Source organism: Nerophis ophidion, linkage group LG05, assembly GCF_033978795.1.
Source record: "Nerophis ophidion isolate RoL-2023_Sa linkage group LG05, RoL_Noph_v1.0, whole genome shotgun sequence".
Classification (NCBI taxonomy): Eukaryota; Metazoa; Chordata; class Actinopteri; order Syngnathiformes; family Syngnathidae; genus Nerophis; species Nerophis ophidion.
The window spans coordinates 5,852,612-5,878,306 of record NC_084615.1 but is presented as its reverse complement, the minus strand read 5'-3'; the positions used below and the strand labels follow the sequence as shown (position 1 = coordinate 5,878,306).

The following is a 25,695-nucleotide window of genomic DNA, read 5'->3' as shown; positions in this document are numbered from 1 at the left end:
GCTCTAAGACGGGGGTAGGGAACCTATGGCTCTCGAGCCAGATGTGGCTCTTTTGATGACTGCATCTGGCTTTCACATTAATCTTAGCTGACATTGCTTAACACGATAAGTAATGAATAATTCCGCTGGTAATCACAGTGTTAAAAATAATGTTCAAAATATAAAACATTCTCATGCATTTAATCCATCCGTTTTCTACCTCACCTGTTCAAGAAGTCGCATTAATGGTTAGACGTATTTTGTTTATTATTGGTTGGCTTCAGAATAACAATGCTATTAAAAAGAATAGACTTATTATACTGTAAAAATGTTGGTCTTACTTTAAAGTTCCCGCATTTAGTTGTATTCGGTGTTAAAAAATATTATATGGCTCTCACGGAAATACTGATTAAAATTATGGATGCACCGAAATGAAAATTTGTGGCCGAAGCCGAATAAAATGTAAACGCTTGGCCGAAGGCCGAATACCGAATAATGAATGCAGTTTTTCACAATTTTTTTAATATTGCATAAATAGCCTAGAATAAATAGACATGTTTTTCAAATAAAGTAATTTGTTTTATTGAATATTGACATTTTTTTAATATTCCAGCAGCCTTTGCTTTTCAAAAAAAGCACAAAGTTTTTTATTTATATTAGTCCTTCAAACAAAACATGCATTCCCCCCAAAAAATAAAGTGCATTAAAGTGGATAAACCCACAACAAATGAATTATTGTCCTTTTGGCAAAAGTCTGCTTAGCCACAGTAGATATGCTAGTAATGTAAACAGAAGGCTCAAGTAAATCTCAATAAGTGTGTGCTTGTAACCTCATACACTTATACAGGTAGCCTACACAACAGGCTAATAATGTAAACAGAGGCCCCACTAAATCTCAATAAGTGTGTGCTTGTAACCTCATACACTTATACAGGTACACAACATATCCCAACGTCACTGCACGTTGGTTGATTGCGTCACCGCGTCAAAAAATTGTGTCACACGCCACTATTCGGCCTTGTTTTTAACTCATTCCACCGAAGGCCGAATGTGGCTTTTTTTGCCATATTCGGCCGAATATATTCGGTTACCGATTAATCGGTGCATCCCTAATTAAAATATTTGGCTTTCATAGCTCTCTCAGCCAAAAAAGTTCCCGACCCCTGCTCTAAGATTAAACTGTAGTAGTTCATAAACGAGTTGGATTTTAGGTCGGTAAATTACCACATACATATCATCATTGTCAAAAAATCAAGACAAACTCAACTGTAAATGCTGAATTGCAGCCTCATGCTTTGCTTCCCTCTGTCCACCAGATGGCAGTATAGCCATGGAAGATGCTGTCAACTGTTTTGACTCAGCCAGACAGACCAGACATATCCTTGGAATAGAAGTGAGACGGGGAACCCTGATGTGAACACGACAGACCAGCAAGAAAATGATCACTTCTAAGTTACGCTGTACAAGACCCATATGGATCACATTTGGGAAGTTTTTGAATTAATCCTTTAAGAGACGTGATTATTATAAATCACCCACAGTTTGAATCCAAACTTATCTTTGCAAGAGGGTGCCTTGTTAAAACAGACATAATGTCACAAACTTAAGTCCAGCAATGTTGTCAAAAATAGCAGTAGGTCTCATCCTGACCCTCCTCATTCTCCTGACAATAAGCGGCAACATTCTGGTGTGCCTGGCAGTCTGCGCCTCCAGACGCCTCCGGTGCCTCACCAATTGCTTCATCGTGTCGCTGGCTGTGACCGACCTCCTCCTGGGCCTGGTCGTCCTCCCCTTCTCTGCTCACCTGCAGCTCACCAACGACTGGCCGCTAGGTCCGGTCTTTTGCAATTTCTACATCTCCATGGACGTCATGCTGTGCACCGCTTCCATCCTCACCCTCCTGGCCATCAGTGTGGACCGCTACTTGGCAGTGACCATGCCCCTCAGGTACACCTCACTGGTGCTGCCTTGGAAGGTAGTAGTGGCTATGGCGAGCGTCTGGACCGTGTCGGTGGCCGTGTCGTTCTTGCCCATATACATGGGGTGGAACACGGTGAATGGGACCGTGCAAAACTACGGGGCGCGTGTTCCCGAGAGGACGTGCCGCTTCGAGCTTAACAGGCCGTACGTTTTAACAGATTCCCTTCTTACCTTCTACCTGCCTCTGCTGGCTATGTGCTGGACATACCTCAGAATACTTCGCATTGCTCGGGCACAAATTAAGCGCATCATCAGCGCTCGCCCTACATGCGTCACCAGCTACAGCTGCAGGAGTAACCAATCAACCATCACCACTGTGGTCTCAAGTATCCCAGCGTCGGCCCTAAGGGAGCACAAGGCCACAGTGACACTGGCGGCAGTCATAGGGGCTTTTGTGGTCTGCTGGCTGCCTTATTTCATCCTCTTCACAGCGCTGGGCCTGCAAGAGCACCCCGACCCCAACAAGGTGCCACAGTTCTCCATTGTCCTGTGGTTGGGTTACACCAACTCCGCCCTCAATCCCATCCTCTATGGCGCACTGAACAGGGACTTCAGGTCGGCCTACGCTCACCTATTGAGATGCCGGTGGCCCACTTACAGCGCGTGGAGGTGCAGGCATCCTTCTGCCACTGTGACAACAGGTAACCAAACCAACCCAAGTACCATATTAACCTGAATATAAGAGGATCCAAAATATAACATAAAATAGTACCTCAATTTACAAGCTTAATTGGTTCTGTGTCGGAGCTCATAACTCAAAACATTTATCTTAAATTAACGTTGCCCATTGAAAGTACATTAAATATAATTAATGTGTAGACCCTAAAACAGCCAAATTTAATCATGTCACATGCTTTAAAAAAAAATAATAAAAACTTGGATAAATGTGGAAAAACAATAGAATGTAGTAAAACAAATACAGTTCATTGAAGTAATATAATAATAATTCCACAGTGGACTTCAATGATCACTCCTTTTAGCTGCTTTGCCATCAAACACACCATTAACAACCTCAACATATTTTCATGGATAAATGTCCGCCCTTTATATATTTGTTTAACGTCCTAGAGACAATGCTTATCTTAAAACACACAAGTTGGGACACTTATAAGTAAAGGTAATTTTCTTAGATGAATAAATCTTTATGCCCCTAAATCTATCGATTCATGATTATATTGGAGTCTTTTGTTATGGTCAACATGGGATCATTGTTATTTGGGGTGTCACAATCAGATATTGATATCGGTCCGATAACAGCAAAAACTGCACTCCTGCAACATGTTTACTTGTGCAAAGCGTGACATCCAGTTAACAGCTACATGTCCTAAATGAGCACACAACTTTGGTCTTTTCTTGTATTTTATTGAAGTCATTCACAAAAGGTAAACATGGTAGACTATAGGCTACTAGCAGCTACACTACAGCTAAGCACACACAACATACAATCTACAAATATGTAATAAATTCCTTAATTGAACAATATTGCAGTCTAAAGCATGTGTTCGTACAAACAGACAAGTAACAAATAACTATAGTTACATAATACTTAAAGATATAAAGTCTCCCAAGCAGAAGCAAATGAGAAAGTATTTGTTAACAAATGTGCCCGCATCGTTCAACTACATCATGAGTTTAACTTGAATTATTGTCACCACTTGATGTCACCAGCAAAAATGTTAACACTCCACTTCAATTTAGTTAAAGACAGCATTGGTCAATTTCAGTTAATAAATAGGTTAGTGTTTTAATATCCAGGCATGTGAGCACCCTTTTCTACACTATACTGTTTTTAGCTGTCTTTTTGACACTTACATGTTCCAAGTAATAATGTACCACGCAATTTTAGGTGAACTGTTTTCTAGATAGACCAAATAATAACACAATATACCACCATCAACAAATTTACATTAATTAAACACGACCAATATAGCTATATAACATTTTTGAATATATATCAATGATTATATAAAGTCAAGGAGATTACATAATCAGCTGTGGTAATAGACCTGAATAACTGAAAGGTATACAAAATTAAAAAGATGCATTTTATTTACATCCTAACAATTATTGAAGTCCCAATTTTCCCAGTGATGATCTTTTTCATATCTAAAATATTTAATTAAAGCCAATACATAAAAAATATTGAACAGATGATAAACCAAAAGAATATCTTAATTTTGCAATTCAAGTTTCACTTTATATCTTTTATGAATAATAAATGAACATGCTTAGGTGTTAAAGCAGTTTCAATCCAGCAACATGATCTTTGAGTGCAACACGGCCACATTTCTCATCATTTATTTCCCTCCAAAGCCAGCTGCATCAATCTTGTCAACCACAAGACTTAGCCGTGTTTTATCAACAGTTTTTTTCCCCGAGGGATTTTCTCTCGCATAAATTCTTGAACCATCAGACATCCAGTTAACTTTTGCCATGTTCGTACTTTGTTTACAATGAGCTCGCAACCTTGTTTACTGTCATTGCACTTTTAATACTATAAACATTAAGCATTATTCAAGTCTTTCTGCCAGTCTGTGATGTCTTTGCAATCAGTCATCAAAACAAGAATGGCAGATACCAACTGTGGTTGAGAAAGGTCACAACCAATGCAACCCCAACAGGTTAATATCATAAAGTAACAACACAAATACTTTCAGCGACAGCACAATTGCAAAAGCCACAAGAAATACAAACTCAGCAACACAACTTTAAGCCACAACGGACGCTAGGGACAAAATAGAAGTGACACCGGAGCAAGTTTTCGCCAACTGACTGATTCCTGAGGGGGAAAGTTGAAAACTGCAATGAACATAGAAAATTCGCCATGTTCGTCCTATTACGTTTAGCTCACAACCTCGCTTGTTTCTAGCTTACTTGTATCTTAAGACTTTTGGGACTGGTTAAAAAAATATAAAAAAATAAAAAAATCGGACAATAACCAAAATATTACACTTTCTTTACATTGTATTTTTATTAGGATTTCCTTTTTATAAAACAGGAAGTGATATTTTGACGCAAAATGTATGTTTAAAAACGTGGATTTTGTTTGCGTTTTATTGGACATTTCACATGCCTGCATATCTACCACTATTTTCTAAGTAACTTTACTCTAACTACACCTTTTCTAACAATCCACAAAATAATGCAATGCAACCATACAAAACAAGGTATGTTCTATGATTTGTGCTGATACTCAAAGCTCTAATATCGGCAATCCTAACACCAGAATTGTGTGGACCAATGATTTTAGGACTGATACAACCTCCTGATAACTTGTTTGCCATAATCTATTATACATTGCATTTAAAATTAAACATTAGAAATCAACTGGGTTCTGGCTGGTCAAACACATGAATCCCTAATAATTTGAAAATTGCTTGTCCTTTTGTTCAAAATCACGGAAGGTTTACTATTGCTGATAAAACAATTATTCCTAAAAACAAAATAAAGACATATGGTCTAAAATTGCTAGCTATCTTTCTGAAATTGCTTGCTTCTTCCTGTCTGCTGCCCTACCAGTCTTCTACAAAAAAAAGATGTAAATGTTTTCTGTGGAGTCCATTTTGAATTTCCGGGGGCGCAGCCACAATTCCACACACCTGATCGTTAAGTGGCTTTGTCCAATTCTTGTTTCTACTTTGTTTCTGCTAACACTTTTTGCATAGCTATCCAATTATGTATGATGGGGGAGAGTTCCACACCTGTGTGCTCCCTTTACTTTGGCTTAGTCATATTCTCATTTGGGGTCCAAATAGGGCTGGGCAATATGGCCTTTTATTAATCATCTTGATATTTTTAGGCCATATCACGATACACGATATAAATATCGATGTTTGGCCTGAGCCTTGAATGAACCAATACCTGCATTAATATATCCTAATTTTAAACTTTCATGAAGTCAATTTACCACTACTGTATTTATTAAGCAGTGGCACAAACATTCTTGTCATTTCAAAACAGAAAGTGCAAGATTGTCAGAGACATTTTAAAGCAAGCTATTATTGCACATGGTGTCACTAAGATGACATACCAAAACAACATTAAAGTGCATATTTTGTACAGAACACCACTAGAATATTTTAAATCAAATAAAGTGCACTTTTGTGCGTGATGTCACACAAGATATTTCAAAAACTGTAAAATAAGAATTAGCTGCATAAAAGGAAATCAAATTGTGTATGTCCTTCACTATGTGGTAGGTTACTGCGGACGTTATCTCCTTCTGTTGTTGACTATTTTTTTCATATGGTGTTAATCTGGAAATGGAAGACGCCAGGCTCAATTGGGTCAGTGCTGGTTGCTTCGGCATTTAGTTGTGTGGGGCTCCGGCTGGAGATGTTGACATGCAGAGTTTCAAACACTCCTTATTCTTTAGTGGGTGACTTTTCAAATGATGCTACAAATTAGTAGTGGCGCTACTTTTTGTCGCAACGCTTTTGCCGCATATTTTACAAAATACGGTTGTCTGTTCAACATCTTCCCGCTTGAAGCCAAACCACCGCCAGACAATGGAGTCCGTGCTATTTTTCTTGGGAATTAATTATTCCTCCATTTCTTACCAGATTGGCACCTTCTCTCTCTCGTATTACCGCTCGCACTGCTCTGCTAGCACCACCTGCCACAGCTAACGTTTCCTACAGTACATTACTCTCTACTCCGCGAGGGCGTATGACGTTGCACGTGCGACAGTATGTGATGTATCAAGGTGCGCTTGTTTTACCTCTCTCTGCGATGGAGAGACAAGAATGAGAAAAGTCTGTAGTGTAACGCCCGCAGCTAAAAGCAATTTCCTGAGAACGTATACTCGAATACTCACGAAATAGTACTTTTCTACATCGCACCGAGACAAACCCACAATATATCGAGTATAGTCGATATATCGCCCAGCCCTAGGTCCAAATACTTACCCATACCGGTTTATGACAAAATTTCCGGAGAAACCATGCTTATTGGGTTCAGGGGTAAATTAAATAATGAATAATTATAAATCGAACACATTCAAAAGAAAAAGGCATTTAACATTTGTTTACGACGTTATAAGTTTATCTTTGTACACAGAGCTCTCTAAATGAGGTGATACCCACAGTCACCTTCACACTCAACAAGGCTGAAATGGCTGAGCCAATCAGTGATTTAATCTAGTGGTCAATGGTAGTATTGATGTTTTCAGTTAATTGTCATTTTTTTGCGTGAAAATGCTTAATCTAGGCTAAAATACAAAGAATATGATTTACAAAAGCTGATGTAAAGTAGGGCTGGGCGATATTTCGATATATCGCATGATTGACTGTGTGCAATATAGCAAATGACTATCGTAATATTCGAGTATACGTTCTCACGCAGTTGCTTTTAGCTGCGGGCATTACACTACATACTCTTCCCACTCCTTCTTGTGTCTCCTTCTCACAGACAGCGAGCGCACATTCTTACACACGTCAAATACGTATACGCCCTCGCCCAGCAGAGAGGTAGCAGCGTGGTTAACGTTAGCTGTGATGCTAGCGGACTCGGAGGTGCTGATTCTCATCCCAGTCAAGTGTTAATACGAGAGAAGGAAGGTGCGAATATGGTAACAAATAGTGGTGCAATGGATCAACATTGATCCGTGATCCGTTCGGATCAATATCTTCGGTTTGTCACACATGTGATCCGCGGTCTAATGAAAAAACAAAAATAAATTGTTTGCACAGCGTGTTAAGGCGAGCAGAGTAACGGAGGAACTTGAACGCCCCGTGCCATTTAATCTGTGTTTTTAAAAGGTGCAGACTCCATTGTGCAAAACGAGGGTTTCAAACACATTCTGAAATTGCGTCAGCCTCATTACGACATCCCGTCGGGCACCAACTTCAGCGATAAGATTGTGCCAGATTTTTATTAGCAAGAGAAGAAAAAAGTTGTTGACGAACTATCCCGAGCGTCATCTGTTGCGCTCACGACAGAAGGGTGGAGGTCCAGGGGAACTCTGTGACCATAAGCGCTCATTTCATCACAGCAGAGTGGGAGATGAGAAGACACGCCCCCTCTACCAGAGTCACCTTGCGCAGGTACTGACACAAGCAGTGGAGGAATGGAAAATAAACACATTGTTCACGAGTGGGGGAAGAGTGGATCGTGAGATCGACAGGCGGATCGGTGCGGCGTCTTCAGTAATGCGGAGGGTGTACCGATCCGTTGTGGTGAAGAAGGAGCTGAGCCGGAAGGCAAAGCTCTCCATTTACCGGTCGATCTACGTTCCCATCCTCACCTATGGTCACGAGCTTTGGGTCATGACCGAAAGGATAAGTTCACAGGTACAAGCGGACGAAATGAGTTTCCTCCACCGTGTGGCGGGGCTCTCCCTTAGAGATAGGGTGAGAAGCTCTGTCGTCCGGGAGGAACTCAAAGTAAAGCCGCTGCTCCTCCACATCGAGAGGAGCCAGAGGAGGTGGTTCGGGCATCTGGTCAGGATGCCACCCGAACGCCTCCCAAGGGAGGTGTTTAGGGCACATCCAACCGGTAGGAGGCCATGGGGAAGACCCAGGACACGTTGGGAAGACTATGTCTCCCGGCTGGCCTGGGAACGCCTCGGGATCCCCCGGGAAGAGCTAGACGAAGTGGCTGGGGAGAGGGAAGTCTGGGCTTCCCTGCTTAGGCTGCTGCCCCCGCGACCCGACCTCGGATAAGCGGAAGAAGATGGATGGATGGATGGACAGTCACAACTGATAATGGCAACAATGAAATAAATGCAGTGAATGAGGCAGGACTGGGACCACAGGTAGGATGCTTTGCACATGTAGTGAATTTGGCATCACACCTCAGTCAAAAGGATGGAGCGCCTCCTTGGGAGGATCAGGAAGCTTTCCTACTTCCACCCAAGCACAAAAGCTGCTCGTGTGCTTAAGACAAAGTAAGAAATGCTACAGCTGCCTACTTACTCATAAGCTCATACATGATGTCCAAACAAGGTGGAACTGCACGGCGTAGCGCATTGGGAGAGTGGCCGTACGCAACCCGGGGGTCCCTGGTTCAATCCCCACTTAGTACCAACCTGGTCACGTCCGTTGTGTCCTGAGCAAGACACTTCACCCTTGCTCCTGATGGGTGCTGGTTAGCGCCTTGCATGGCAGCTCCCTCCCTCAGTGTGAGAATGTGTGTGTGTGGAAGTAGTGTCAAAGCGCTTTGAGTACCTTGAAGGTAGAAAAGCGATATACAAGTACAACCCATTTATCATTTATTTGTTTTGATATGTTGGAGCATCAGACAGCTATATACTCTGCATTGAGCCACAAGACACTGAAGACACATGTCAAAGACATCATCATCCTGTCTGATGATGATGTGAGAGTGGCAGAGGAGGTCCTCCAGGTGCTTAAACCCCTCAAAACTGTTAAATCTCTGCTGAGCACTGAAACTTCACCATCTGTGTCAATGATCCCGCCACTGAAAACAAGGATTCTACAATCCATGGCTCCAAGTGTGGAAGACAGCAGCATCACTCCAGATGTCAAGCTTTATTTCACTACCTGTGTTTCAAAGAAGCTGTTGTGCATTCTTATGTTACATTTTAAATTGTTTAGTTTTTTTATTAATGGTCATTGGTCAAAGTTTAAAGAAAGGAGAAATCCCTTTTTATGTGGCACTGTTTTTCATTAATTATGTTATAAAGAAGATATTATGCCTTGTGCACTTTAACTTGATTTTATATATTTTAATTTAATAATTTAAAAGTGTTACAAAACAAAACTTATTTTTAATTTGTCTTGGCTTTTTTTTTTTTGCTGATCCAAAAAATGATCCAATCGGTGACTCTGATCCGAGAAACGATCCGAACCATGAGTTTTTTTTATCCGTTGCACCCCTAGTAACAAATGAAGGAAGACTTCATTCCCAAGAAAAACAGCATGGGGCCCATCGTCTGCCGGTGGTTCAGCTTCAAGCGGGAGTGTTTTGAATACACAACTTTAATTTGTCATGTGTGGGGTAAAAGCGTTGCTACCAAAATTAGCATTACTGCTAATATGTAGCATCATTTGAAAAGTCACCTGCTAATAACTTTAATAAATATGGTTCTGGTAAATTGACTTAGTTGTGATTTCCTTCTCTGCATGAAAGTTTAAAAGTAGCATATATTAGTGCAGTATGAAGAAGAATGTTTGAATGTAGACACAGACTCATCATACTGCTGTGATTATATGCATCAAGTGTTCATTCAAGGCTAAGGCAAAATATCGTAATATATATGGTATATTGCGATATGGCCTAAAAATATTGCGATATTAAAAAGAGGCCATATCGCCCAGCCCTAATGTGAAGTTACAATTTTGGAGTGTGATGTGGCAAGGGACGACTGCACCTAAAGAAAATAGACTTCAAAACAGCTCTGCTTGTGTACAAGACTTTTCATGGTCCTTTGCATGTCTGACATGTTAGACTTAGACATGGACAAACTCTAATGAGCCACAAGAGAAATTCTTAGAACCAAATGAACCATCTCAGACTGAGAACCAAAGTCATTACATAATCTAGTGAGACAGCATTTCAGTTATATACTTTTCAAATCTGGAATATCTTCCAGAAGATAGTTTAGTGAGACAACACTTAATGATGGCAATGTTCAAATCCAGGCTAAATACACAGATGTATTTAAGTGCGCATATGACAACTGAAAGTAATTTGTTTAAATACTTTTTTTAATTTGATTATTGTTTTATGATTGTATTATAATACTTTGAATTATGATGGTATTTGTATGACGGTTTTAATTATTTTAATCTGAATTATAAATATTTTATGACTATATTTTGCAGTCTTAAAATTTTGAATCACCTTGTGTACAAATTGTGCTCTAGAAATAAACTTGCCTTGCCTTTTAATTCTCAGCAGCCATTGTGTCAAATATTTAAACCCAATACACTATCTAAAAATGATGTCTGTAGAAACATGTAAGAATGTGTGCTTAAAAAGTTTCACTGGATGGAAGGTGACTAAAACACAAGTTGGTCTTTCCACAAATAATGATCGTTACCTTTGTTTGGTTCTCTTCCACATAGCAGCCAGAGAACAGCTCATGGAGGTGACGCTGCTGTGTGGACACACGCCCAACAGCTGCAGGGCAGGTCACATGGATCAGAACTTGATGCTCCAAGAAACAAACAGAAAAACAAACTCAGCCATAATTCAGATTGCAATTGGTGCAACTGACACAGATGTCGAAGGCAACGACGGGTAAACTTTTTTTTTTTTAAAGACCTAACTGTATCAGTCAAAAATTAAATCAAATTAGGTTTTAATCATTGCAGTTGATAAATTCTGGTTGTAATGATCTTTTGCTAAATGATAGACAAGACAAAAAGATCAATTCAATATAATAGCCTCTGACTGGAAGCTTCTTTTGCAACAATACTTAAGTCCACCAACATATTGTACAGTAAGTACACATACTGTACTGTAGTAGGGCTGGGCGATATGGACGAAAAAGTAAATCTCAATATATTTTTACTTAAACTCGATATTGGATATACATCTCGATATATTTTTCGGTGAAAAAGATATTCATTTTTGAGCGATATTCAGTGAAATTTAAGTGAATGACAACTGTACTGTAAACCGTCAGTGGCACTTTTATGAACCCAGTTAGTCAAGACACACAGAAAATAAACTGTTTAAGTAGTAGAGAATTACATAAATAAAATAGAAAAATATTCTCTCTATGTAAAATAAATAACATAGCTGTGCAATACAAAATGTAACAAACTCGGATTAAAAAAAAAAAAAAATTTGCAGGCATGCACTTTGTGATTTCTTTTCCTGGTTCGATGACCCACCCTATCTTGCCTCTGATTGGCTTGTCCCTAACCAAGCGTGACAACCAACCAATCATGGATGTACTTATACATGCAAGCACGTCTTGGAAGCACGAAGAGGAGGGGTTTAGGGGACGCCGTGGCATGGTTGGTTAAGTGGCCGTGCCAGCAACCTGGGGGTTCCTGGTGCAATCCCCACCTTCTACCAACCTTGTCACGTCCGTTGTGTCCTTGAGCCTTGACACTTCACCCTCGCTCCTGATGGGTCGTGGTTATGGCTCCCGCCATCAGTCTGTGAATGTGTGTGTGAATGTGAAAATAGTATCAAAGCGCTTCGAATACCTTGAAGGTAGAACAGCGTATTAAAGTATAACCCATTTACCATTTAGTAGCCCATGGAAGGGGAGCAGGGGAGAACAAGGAACACAACAAATAAGCGGCGTTTGGTAATTTTATTACGATATTTTCTTAATTCAAATTTTGTTTGAAAATATATCGATATATCTTACAAACTCGATATATTGCCCAGCCCAAAACTGTAGTAGGCACGGCCCCCACGGCGAGTAATGTCGCAAATAAACTGTGACATACAACAGTGTCATCCACAGTGTACTTACAGTATGATCACGTTCTTATCAAGCCAAATCCTTTGTTCCAAGAACAGTGGAGATACTTCACCTGCTTCACATCAGCTCTTAATATTTTGCTCATATTGACCTGTGTATTAGTTAAAGCAAAAAAACACAGTGGCACAGCGGTTTTTGTGCAGTAGTAAGCTGTAACAAAGGTAAGACCAAGACTAAATCGTGTGATAACCTAATGCGCCCAAAAATATTAACACAAACACATTTCATGGAGAATGATTATAGTTTTACATGCAGAAACCTTAAAGGCCTACTGAAATGAGATTTTCTTATTTAAACGGGGATAGCAGGTCCATTCTGTGTGTCATACTTGATTAGGCGATATTGCCATATTTTTGCTGAAAGGATTTAGTACAGAACATTGACGATAAAGTTCGCAACTTTTGGTCGCTAAAAAAAAAGCCTTGCCTGTACCGGAAGTAGCAGACGATGTGCGCGTGACGTCACGGGTGTGGAGCTCCTCACATACTCACATTGTTTATAATCATGGCCACCAGCAGCGCGAGCGATTCGGACCGAAAAAGCGACAATTTCCCCATTAATTGGAGAGAGGATGAAAGATTCGTGGATGAGGATAGTGAGAGTACAGGACTAGAATAAAATAAAAAAGACGAGGGCAGTGGGAGCGATTCAAATGTTAAGACACATTTACTAGGATAATTCTGGGAAACCCCTTATCTGCTTATTGTGTTACTAGTGTTGTAATGAGATTATAGTCATACCTGAACGTCGGAGGGGTGTGGTGACCACCAGTGTCTCTGAGTGAAGCCATGGAGGAGCCAAGAAAGTCGCAGCTGTTTCTTTGACAGCTGCAGGAAGAACGACACATGTTTACGGTAAGAGCCAACTTATTATCACAATTTTCTCACCGAAACCTGCCAGTTGACATGTGGTAGAGAAACATGTTCGCTTGACCGCTCTGTTCCATATTAAAGCTTCACAACAAACAAAGAAACACCGGCTGTGTTTGTGTTGCTACAGCCGGCGGAAACACACCACTTTCCACCAAATGCATTCTTCTTTGACGTCTCCATTATAAATTGAAAAAATTGCAAAAGATTCAGCAACACCGATGTCCAGAATACTGCGTAATTATGCGATTAAATCTGACGACTTTTAGCCGTGAGTGGTGCTGGGATAAAATGTTCGCTACAACCAATAACGTCACAAGCACGCGTCAACATAAGAGTCATCATTCCGCGACGTTTTCAACAGGACACTTCGCAGGAAAATTAAAATTGCAATTTAGTAAACTAAACCGGCCGTATTGGCATGTGTTGCAATGTTAGTATTTCATCATTGATATATAAACTATCAAGACTGCGTGGTCTGTAGTAGTGGCTTTTAGTAGGCCTTTAATGTGATTGTACATATTGAATGTGCTGGTGTTTTTCTATTGTTGTTTTTGCTGTTATTGTTGTGTTTGCTGTAGTTTTTGTCTCTGTCTAATCCTCCCCTTATCCCCACAATTCCCCCCTCTGTCTTTTTTTCCTCATTCTAGCCCCTCCTGTTCCAGCCCAGCAGCACCAAATGATAATATAAATACATTTAATAAGGTCAAATTCAAATAAGACAACAAGAGAAGTATCCTACACTTCTCTTTTGTAAAGTAAATCTGAACAGGCGATATGGGCATCTACATCAACCATATGATTTGCCTGAGAAACTGGACAGGACCAAAAAAAAATGTGATTGATTGTGGGAGCCCACCATGACAGAATATTAGCCGCCACACTTTCACTATTACTTTTTTTTTACGTGAAAATAAGTTAAAGTTAAGGTATTGTAATGTCCAGAAGAAGACAGAACAACGCTTTTTTGGCTTTTATTGCCAATCTTATGCTAACAACAGGCACCGTTCCAGCAAGTAATTTCTCTCTGGCACTCACCGAGTGTGGACGCTACCCTTTCCTCTCCTGCTTGCTTCTTTGTTTTGTCTTGTCTTAACTTTCTTGTTGCCTCTTTTTGCACTGCTCTCCAATTCTAAACATCGGAACTATTTAACTGGCCTCAACAAAATGGACAGGATCTTGGGTTTGGGGTAACCTGCTGTCGTGACGAAGCGGTTGTTGCTGGACACACGACGGACTCTTGGGAGAAGAAGGAGGGCCGCGTGCCTGGCGACCCTTTTCTGTCGACGACGTGAAGATATCCACCTATTCGAAATTATGACAACAGGACATCTGCTGATTGGAGCAAGCGTTGCTCTGGTTTGTCGACAAAGTGGAAGATGCTGGCAGTGTTCAAAGTACCCCAAAGCTGCCACAAATGATTGGAGGATGCGGGAAGAACTGTGGATTACATCGGACTGTCTACCCCGCAGTTTTTGAGGACCAGTCATAGACAATTTTAGAGAGAAAAGCACATTTAATTTCACTCGCATACAATTCATTTTAACTTGGATTTTTTTCCCTGGCTTCGAGACTCTCCCGAAGATCACTTCAGGATGACACAACAATCTCCGTTTTTCGTCTCTCATGGACACACACCCGTTGTGAATTTTGGACTAGCAACGGCAAATACATCAAGGCCGCGGAACAGAGACATGCTATGGGCTTATACACACACACACACATCCACAAAAAAAATATACGCCACACATACGCCCTCCTGTCCCCCAATCCAACGCCCGCGACGCTAATCCCGTAGGGGTGATGAATGGATGGTCAGCGCCTGAGAGCTGCGACCTACCACCATGACCTTGAACTACCTTCCCTCTGTTGCTAGATATCGCGAGATGTATCTTGTAATATGTATGTTTTTTTCTCACTCCGAACAGGGCCCCCTTAGGAGCCCAGTCTGGATTGTATTTTTTTACTCATCCTTCCCCAGCGTTGACTTTTTTCCCATCTTTATGGCGACGCATCAGCGTTCTTGTTCTGTAACACTGTACACTGTTTGTCTAATCTTGAACAAGTTTGTACTGAAAACAAAGTTTCATTGTACTTGTTGCAATGACAATAAAGACCTACCTACCTACCTACTTCCTCTGTGCACACACATCCGCCTCCGTGCTTCACTCCCAGACACACAACACTTCCTCATCCTCCGTAAACACGGTGCATTCAAAGCCATGAGAGCAATGAACATAACACACTTTCACACCAGCAGATGGTTACAGTATGAATCGATGTATATAGTTTAATATCTGTGCACTATTGACCAGAAAAGAATACATACATTTATAAAAACAACAGCACTGCCAAAACCGGATGTTGTGATGACATATTAAATCGGCACAGGGTCATCTGGAGCAGAGGCAGCATGTCCGCGCTATAGACATACTTGAATTTATGTGAGATATACCCGCGCACAGCGATCTTCAAAATGTATAGATGAAAGTGGCAGCTCTTTAGGAGAGGAAGCCTTCCAGCAGCACAAAGCAAGTGTGACGTCGGTCTCTCTGTAGCTCGCTTTTTGTCGCAGACTTGGACTGACAGAAGTCAAGAGTCCCTAAACATGAGTACAATAACGCCAGAAATTGATGCTAGATTTGTTGCTAAACAGTTTTAATAAAAGAAAGAGTAAAATGATTAAATGTATCTGTAGGAAAACAATTCTCAGCAGATTACATTGTATAATAAGCAGCAACAATTGAAAAAAAAGAGCAAAGCTATATTAGTTAACGAAAAGTACGTTAATACTATAATTAAAAATAACATATTTGTTTAAAAAAATTTGACATATGTTTTGCCTTTTTAAAGAAAATATATGAATCACAGCAAACAAGGATGTCACATTGACCACGCCCCCACCAAAGGTAAGGCAATCTCGGGGAAGCCTTGATGTAAATGTGACAAATGAAGAAATAATGTACATTTGACCTCACTTTTACCTTTATTGTTGGTGAAGGTGCTAATGAGAAGAGAGCCAATTTTAATAGTGTTTCTCACCTTATTAATCAAAGTTCCCAAACTTGCAACTCTGACCCTTAATTATGCCTTACTTTATTATTGTGTGTGTATATATATATATATATATATATATATATATATATATACACATATATACACAGTATATATATATACACACACACACAGTATATTATTTGATTCTGGGTTTTTTGTGGTCATTTTATTCCACAGAATCGTATACATTGGCGAAAGGGATGAGTTTCATGTGTGAAATGCGCCCTACAATGACCAAGACGGTAAATCTAAACAGGGTAAATATTTTGGTGAATACCAAATCATACAAAAATTGGTGTGCACAAAAGCCGAGGTACCACTGTATGTTTACTGTATAGCTTACATGCAGCAGATACTGCATTAGGTACACTTACACACTAATGAGATTCATTAAAAAAAATAGTCTTTATAAAGATGTATTTATTGTTCATTAATCTTAATATTTAGGAGGGTTTTTGTACTGTAACTGCAGTACTGCACTGGTGTGGAACTGCAATGTATATAATATTTTCCTTATCTTACTGAATAAGAGGAGAATTACAGTGTAATGTTATGTTTACAGCTGCAACAAATCAATAATTAAATCAATTCATTCAATTAGTATTTTGTTGCTTCAATGATTTGTTGAATTATTAAAATACACGGACATTGTATTTCTTCAGCACACACGAGAGAAGTGCGCTTACTTGGTGATCTCGCTTGCACTGCCGGTAATGTAGCCTGTGTGTGCAGGTAGGGGGCGGGACTAATGGAGTGCGGCTGATGGGGTGGCTCAGAAAAAACGACAAAGTTGGTGGACAGCAAAGATATCACGGAAGATGAGAGGTTTTGCGAAACCTAAAGACAGATATTGTGGTGAAATGTTGAAACAGAGCTGATATTTCAAAATACAACACTACCCGGAATCCATCCATCCATCCATTTTCTACCGCTTATTCCCTTTTTTGGTCGCGGGGGGCGCTGGCGCCTATCTCAGCTACAATCGGGCGGAAGGCGGGGTACACCCTGGACAAGTCGCCACCTCATCGCAGGGCCAACACAGATAGACAGACAACACTCACACACTAGGGCCAATTTAGTGTTGCCAATCAACCTATCCCCAGGTGCATGTCTTTGGAAGTGGGAGGAAGCCGGAGTACCCGGAGGGAACCCACGCATTCACGGGGAGAACATGCAAACTCCACACAGAAAGATCCCGAGCCTGCATTTGAACCCAGGACTGCAGGACCTTCATATTGTGAGGCAGACGCACTAACCCCTCTTCCACCGTGAAGCCCACTACCCGGAATCATCCTGCATATTTAAGAGCAGCAAACAAGCCTAAACAAGGTAAAAGTTTATTATGGCAGCTAACGCCATCATGGTTGTCTTGCATAAAAAAATGTTTTATTCAAACACATATGAGGTAATGTTGTACATCTCTTAGTGATGGAGAATTCAATACACATGGGTTACAATTCAAAAACTATTTATTTAAAAAAAAAAAAAAAAGATTTAATATAGTTTTAGAACAATTGATAGGTTGATTGGCAACACTAAATTGGCCCTAGTGTGTGAATGTGAGTGTGAGTGTTGTCTGTCTATCTGTGTTGGCCCTGCGATGAGGTGGCGACTTGTCCAGGGTGTACCCCGCCTTCCGCCCGATTGTAGCTGAGATAGGCGCCAGCGCCCCCCGCGACCCCGAAAGGGAATAAGCGGTAGAAAATGGATGGATGGAATAAGATTTGTGTGTAATATGCTGTATGAGCGATTGGATTCTATGGTTAAAGGGGAACAGCACTTTTTTGGGAATTTTGCCTATCATTCACATTCATTATAATACAAGAAGACAAAAGGTTTTTTTTGTTTTTTTCCATTCTAACATGTAAAAGTCAACAAGTACTTGGTGGCTAGTAATGCAGCTAGTGGGAGCAATAAATTCTACCTTTAAATAACTTTAAAAATGCATTTAAAAACCTTCAACGATACTTCATTTCCGTTTTGTAACCTGTACAATAACCAAGTTAATGCGACATTGTTATTGTAAGAGCGATCACTGAGGAACGCTTTTGAGTTTGTTTTGCACAACACAATTCGATAGAACACCAATTTGTACTGACAGAAAAACATGAACAATCATATTACAGCATCTGTAAAGTACCGTAGTTTTCGGAGTATAAGTCGCTCCGGAGTATAAGTCGCACCTGCCGAAAATGCATAATAATGAAGGAAAAAAACATAAATAAGTCGCAAAGGAGAATAAGTCGCATTTTTGGGGGAAATTTATTTGATAATACCCAACACCAAGAATAGACATTTGAAAGGCAATTTAAATAAATAAAGAATAGTAAACAGGCTGAATAAGTGTACGTTATATGAGGCATAAATAAACAACTAAAAAGGTGCCTGGTATGTTAACCTAACATATTATGATAAGAGTCATTCAAATAACTATAACATATAGAACATGCTATACCTTTACCAAACAATCTGTCACTCCTTGGGGTGTAACGGTACACAAAAATTCCGTAGCTTGCTTGATTGACATTCACGGCACCCGAGGGTCTTGTGAGATGACGCTGGCTGCTGCCAGTTCATTATTATGAAAAAATTACAGAGAGGAAGGCGAGAAACACTTTTTATTTCAACAGACTTTCGCGCCGTCCCTTCCGTCAAAACTCTAAAGGCCGACTGCACATTTCCTATCCTCACAACAAAAGCCCTGCTTCACGCTGCCTGCGCTAACTAAAATAAGAGTCTCGGAAAGCTGGCGTGCACAAGTGATGTGCACGCCAGCTTTCTGAGGGATCGCTTGTGCACGCCAGTTTTCCGAGACTCTGTATTTAGTTAGCGCAGGCAGCATGAAGCAGGGCTTTTATTGTGAAGATAGGAAATGTGCAGTAGGCCTTTAGAGTTTTGACGGAAGGTACGGCGCGAGAGTCTGTTGAAATAAAAAGTGTTTCTCGCCTTCCTCTCGGTCATTTTTAATAATAATGATCTTGCAGCAGCCAGCGTCATCTCACAAGACCCTCCGGTACCGTGAATGTCATTTAAGTGACATCTTGGTGAAGATTGATGATCACTATTTTTTAGGTCTATTTTTTTTAAAAGCCTGGCTGGAGATCGACTGACACACACCCCGCGGTCGACTGGTAGCTCGCGATCGACGTAATGGGCACCCCTGGTCTAGAGGAACTAACATGACCACAAAAAGTACTGTACATTTGGATGTTTCATCAAGAGTGCTCTCTAGTGGTAGTATGAAGAATTTGAAGCTATCGCTTGCTTCATAGATGATGAGATCAACTCTTAGAATGTAAAATCCATTCATCTATTTTCTACCGCTTGTCCCTTTCGGGGTTATAAAATGATGTGTACATGTTGGAATGTAGCATGTATAAATAATCTTAATAAATATGCACTTGTATTTAAAACGACTGACTTGTTAGCACTCACTGTATAGGTTAAAGAACACACCTGAAGTTCTTCCACACTCTAAGCTCATCCCATGACTTAATAATGAATATTGTTTTGACATAAAAAGGGGCTTCTCCAAACTGTTTTTAGAAAGCTTTAAGCATAGTATGTTCCAAAATGTCTTTGTGATATTGTGTAAGATTCAGCAGGAAATAAGGTGTCTAGTCCAGCTCCCAGTTGGTGTATTCACTGATTAAGAGCTTTGTCTGGACACTTTTTGAATGCACGGTACATCCAGGCCTGTCGTTTTTTTTTTACATCCAAATGTCAACTGCACATTATTAAAAAACTTGTTCTAAGACACACTCTCCTCCAAATGTATTAATCTCTTTAAATTATTCGTTCTTTTATTGCACAGATTGTAAAAAGCATTCTTCACATCCGTTCAGTGAGTTTTACTGCTCAGCCGCTTCAAGAACCTTCATGTTCAAATATCCAAGTGACAGACATGAAAACCGTATGGGACATTTGTTGGTGAAATTGTTAAATGTATCAGTGTTTTCCATACAATCATTTGTATGTGGCAGTACGCCACAGATACATGTAGACCAAATTAATTTGGCGTTGTTGCCCTCGCTTACGGTGAAATGTTGCTTGCATGTAGATGGCTCCATGACTTTGGCTGGTCTGACAGAGAATGTGTTGCCATCTTGGCAAGTATTCAGACCCTTTTTAAAAGTTGTAACCTTATTAAAAAAACAAACAAAAAAAAAACAAGAAAAATGTGTATTCTTAAACATTTGTTTTGCTTTTCATGTTTGTTACTCCCTTTTTTTTTTTTCTACAGCCTCCATAAAAATTACATGCCCATGCGTCATGGCCAATTATGCAACTTATTTCCTCTGACCCCGTCAAAAAACAGTGTGTGTTTTGAAGATAGACTCCCTGTTCCCTAGTTGACTTTGAGTGACAGACAGGTACACTATTCACTAGAAAAAAAAAGTATTGATGATAACCTAGGGGTGAAACGGTACACAAAAATTTCGGTTCAGTATGTACCTCGGTTTAGAGGTCACGGTTCGGTTCATTTTCGGTACAGTAAGAACACAACCAAATATACATTTTTTGCTTATTTATTTACCAAATTTGTAAACAATGGCTTTATCCTTTTAACATTGGGAACACTATAACAATTCTGCCCACATTAATCCACATTAAACTGCCTCAAGTTGTTGCTTTGATTAAATAAAATGACAAAACTTTTCTTCTACATATAAAAAGTGCAACATTAAACAGTTAAGTCAACTCATCATGCTTAATTTATAACAGCATTTGGGAAGCCTGTAGTTGATTTTTATTATGTAAATGTTGTATTTTTGTCAACATGTGATAGCAGGCACCCTGCCATTCAAAACTAGGCTGCGACATTACTAATGAGTAATATAACTATAGCTGAAAAACAGTACAATTGCAATAGGAGAGACTATTCATCCCTGTACACCATGGAGTTCAATGCAATAACAGAGAGGGCTTTGCTGCCCCTAACACAGACACACACACCGCAAAATGAGCTAACGTTACGCTAAAAGCTAACTAGCCTTCACCTAAAGACAGGACTGCGAGTGAGCTGACCTGCAGTTTAAGTTTCTAGAAGGTCAACGGGCTCATAGTGATGTTTAGAAAGTAGTTGACTTGGAAGTGTTTATTATTTGGGGAGAGTCCGCTGCTCCCCTGCTAAACTCATATCTGCTCGACGCTAAGGCATTGACAACATGCGTTCTGAATACGCATTGCTGATTGGCTGTTACATCGCTCTGAAAACGCACTGCTGATTGGCTTTGTATCTAACCAATCAGATGGTTGTGTGGGCAGGACAATGGTTGCTGCTGAGACGGAGGCAGAAAGCAGAGCAGCTTGTGAAGACTTACAAACTCGTTCGGTACACCCGCGTGACGAACCAAAACCCCCGTACCGAAACTGTTCAATACAAATACACGTACCGTTACGTCCCTAATATTCATACATTGCGTTATATGTTGTAAGAGCGCAAGGGGAAGGGTGCGTCCGGACAGCCCTGTGTAAGTTGCCGTGTTGAATGCTACCAGGGACAGACAGCGCTCAGACAAATTGTATTCGAATTGTATCCAATACAGGGTTTCACGCAGCGCTTTGTTGTTAAGGAGGCCGCCTTAACAAAGAGAGACCGCCTAAACTAACGTCTTAAGATCTCCAGCCACACATGCGCATTTAAAAAAATATCTTTGTCCCCGAGCAAACGCATACACTGAGTGTCATACACATGCCAAAGTACTGGGGACGCTGTAGTCTAGGACTTAAGACCATTTTAGCCAATCAGAAATATCCAAAAAACATTTCCGTAGGCGGCATATAGCAAAAATGGCGGGTCACAGCAAGAAATAATTATATATGTGTACTGACAGAAGAGTAGAGCTACTTTTAAGCATCGTTTGAGTTTAAAGTTAACACAACTCAACAAAGTGTTGACTGGGAAACTTGCCAATCCAAGTATGGTGACATTCTTACCCTATTTTTGGAGCGGTACAGACTTGGAGGGACATCTGAAGAATTTCCTCATCGGAAAGAGGACATCACAAAAACAACTACAGACACTAAACTGAAAGAGATTCGTGGAAAGTACAGACAAGCAGTTGACGCAGGTGGAACAAGTGGCTACTGTAGAGTTTTTCTGCTGTACTTCGAACCATGTGAGCAGATCTGGGGCGGTTCTCCATGCATTCAATTGGAATAGAAACATCAGATATTGACACAGGCTCTCACAGAGTTGGGAATCTCCATTCACCCTTGACAGCCTGGTCACAGATAAAGATATGCCGAATGATGTACAAGAGCAGCAAGATTCCAATAGGAGCAATTCACAATCTTCTGTGGTGAAAGAGAAAAGAGCTCTACTTCGGGTATGTGGGCGCTAACTTTATTGCTAGGAAGTAATATAGTTAAAAGGCAAGATATTTTTATATGAACTGCACGGCAATTAAAAATTCTTTCAGATGACCACTTTCAACAAAAATACTTGCTTTGGAATCAGAAGTCCAGAAGGCAAGATTATATTAAGGTTCAGCGTTTTTAGACGTATTAAAACAGAGTTGTATTAATAATGCTTTGAGTAGTTTCTTGTAATAAATAATATTGATTTAAGTAAAACTGCAGTTGCATTAAATATAATTTTTTTCTGTCAAAATTAAAATACATCGACAAATTGCTTTATTGACTCACATTGTTTCCCGACGATGTTGAGGGCCATTCGACATGTTGTAAATAACAATACACTATCTAACACCTGTGCTAAAGTGGGTTTATCCCAAATTATGTATTCATGATAATTGAATGTTATTTTATAAAAATAACATAGATAACAGAGCTCGGCCGCCATAGCCGGCAGTAAGTCAGACCAGTTTCCAGTGAGGGTTGGACTCTGCCTAAGCTGCCCTTTGTCACCCATTCTGTTCATAACTTTTATGGACAGAATTTCTAGGGGCACTCAGGGTGTTGAGGGGATCCGGTTTGGTGGCTGCAGGAATAAGTCTCTGCTTTTCGCAGATGATGTGGTCCTGATGGCTTCATCTGGCCAAGATCTTCAGCTCTCAGTGGATCGGTTTGCAGCAAAGAGTGAAGCGACTGGGATGAAAATCCGCACCTCCAAGTCCGAATCCATAATTGTCGCCCAGAAAAGGGTGGAATGCCATCTCCGGGTTGGGGAGGAGACCCTGCCCCAAGTGGAGGAGTTCAAGTACCTCGGAGTCTTGTTCACGAGTGAGGGAAGATCGACAGGCGAATCGGTGCGGCGTCTTCAGTAATGCGGACGCTGTATCGATCTGTTTTTTTTTTTCCCAAGATGGCGCTGCTGTAGTGGCTGCTGTAGGCAGGAGCTCTGTGCTCTTGTGTCATCCTTTACTGTTTCCCTCTTGTTTTCATGTGGTATTATATTTTTTTGCATTTTGGTCCGGGACCCTTTGGGACTGTGTGACAAGGGGTGGCATTTTCGTGACCTCTGTGGTGCTTTTTTTGTGGATTTTTGGATCTGCCTCCCGGGAGCCTTTTGGCCATGGAGACCAGCTGCAGGGTCTCTGCTACACCAGAGTCTGTTTGGATGTACTGGAGGAGATGTGGATGAGGGGACAGGACTGTGGAGCTAGCACTGAGCTACTGGGACAGAGAGGCTTTGCGGTGTCTTGACTGGGTGAGCAGGTGTCGGACACCTCAGTCACCTTGGACGTATCCTCGCTCATCCATGCGGACTGGACACTGGCCGAGAGTGGAGTCGGCTGTCTTGGTTGCCTTGTTGGGTCTGCTTCTGTCTCTGGCCATGCTCCCTCCACCCCAGCAGACGATGGCGTGGAACACCGCAGAGGCCACCACAGTGGATATGTTTCTTTTACTTTTTATTCATAGCTGTATGTAGAAGTGTCTGGTTGTATCTGCTGCTTTAATGTCTTTAATGTCCTCTGTGTTCTTTGATGTTTGATGTTTCCCTCTTACACACATGGAAGAGGGATGTGTACTATGGCTATGAGTTGTTGTTTTGTTTTTTTTTCCCCTTGGCCTCAGTCTGCACCCCCACTCCAGGGCCTAGGCTAAGACCGATTTTTTAATTTTATTTTAATCTTCTATTTTTTTTTCTCCCCCCAACACCCCTTGTTTACCTGTATGTCATCTTTTTTGTAAGGGGCGCTGGAAGCCGGCAGACCCGTCAGCGATCCTGTTCTGTCTCCCTGTAATGTTTGTCTGATCTTGAATGGGATTGTGCTGAAAATTGTAATTTTCCTGAAGGAACTCTCCTGACGGAATAAATAAAGTACTATCTATCGATCTAATGAAGGAGCTGAGCCGGAAGGCAAAGCTCTCAATTTACCGGTCGATCTACGTTCCTATCCTCACCTATGGTCATGAGCTTTGGGTTATGACCAAAAGGACAAGATCGCGGGTACAAGCGGCCCAAATGAGCTTCCTCCGCCGGGTGGCGGGGCTCTCCCTTAAAGATAGGGTGAGAAGCTCTGTCATCTGGGAAGAACTCAAAGTAAAGCCGCTGCTCCTCCACATGGAGAGGAGCCAGATGAGGTGGTTCGGGCATCTGGTCAGGATGCCACCTAACGCCTCCAGAGGGAAGTGTTTAGGGCACGTTCGACCGGTAGGAGGCCACGGGAAAACCCCAGGACACGTTAGGAAGACTATGTCTCCCGGCTGGCCTGGAAAAACCTTGTGATCTCCGGGAGGATCTGGACGCAGTGGCTGGGTTGAGGGAAGTCTGGGGTTCTTTGCTTAGGCTGCTGCCCCTGTGACCCGACCTCGGATAAGCGGAAGAAGATGGATGGATTTTGTAAAAATTTTCTTTAAAAAAATAAAAATTCCACTAGGCAAAAATCAACAGCCACAAGCAGGAGAGACTAAGACAAAAACTTCCAATGGAGACAGAGTTGCTGAATGCAGTAGAAGAAGACGTCCAGATAAAGAAGAGACTTCTAGACATAATGGAGACATCAGAGAAATGATCGCCTGAAAATTTAGACAAGGGGTGTCAAACTCATTTTAGACCGGCGGCCACATGGAGAAAAATTTACTCCCAAGCAGGGCGGACTGATAAAATCAGGGCACAATAACTTAAAAATAAAGACAACTTCAAATTGTTTTGTTTGTTTAAAAATAGAACAAGCACAATCTGAATATGTACATATAATGTTGTTGGGTTTGTTTGTTCTTTACTATCAAGTGTTGCGTTTAATAGTATATATACTTTGTCGTTATTTATATTTTCTGAATAAATGATTTGATATTGATATATATCGAGAGGAGCCAGATGAGGTGGCTCGGGCATCTGGTAAGGATGCCACCCGAACGCCTCCCTAGGGAGGTGTTTAGGGCACGTCCAAAAGGTAGGAGGCCACGGGGAAGACCCAGGACACGTTGGGAAGACTATGTCTCCCGGCTGGCCTGGGAACGCCTAAGGATGCCCCGGGAAGAGCTAGACGA

At 41.0% G+C, this 25,695-nt stretch overlaps 1 protein-coding gene across 1 annotated transcript in view; it reads left to right on the top strand.

Moving 5' to 3' along the window:
• Window positions 1-15,368, top strand: part of hrh2a (histamine receptor H2a) — a 41,302-nt gene extending 25,934 nt beyond the window's left edge. The window contains exons 2-4 of the mRNA XM_061899788.1: window positions 1,296-2,600; window positions 10,989-11,163; window positions 13,887-15,368. Of these exons, the coding sequence (XP_061755772.1) occupies window positions 1,595-2,600; window positions 10,989-11,163; window positions 13,887-13,956 (1,251 nt within the window). The 5' untranslated portion in view covers window positions 1,296-1,594 and the 3' untranslated portion in view covers window positions 13,957-15,368. The remainder of the gene's footprint in view (window positions 1-1,295; window positions 2,601-10,988; window positions 11,164-13,886) is intronic.
• The last annotated feature ends 10,327 nt before the right edge of the window (window positions 15,369-25,695 follow it).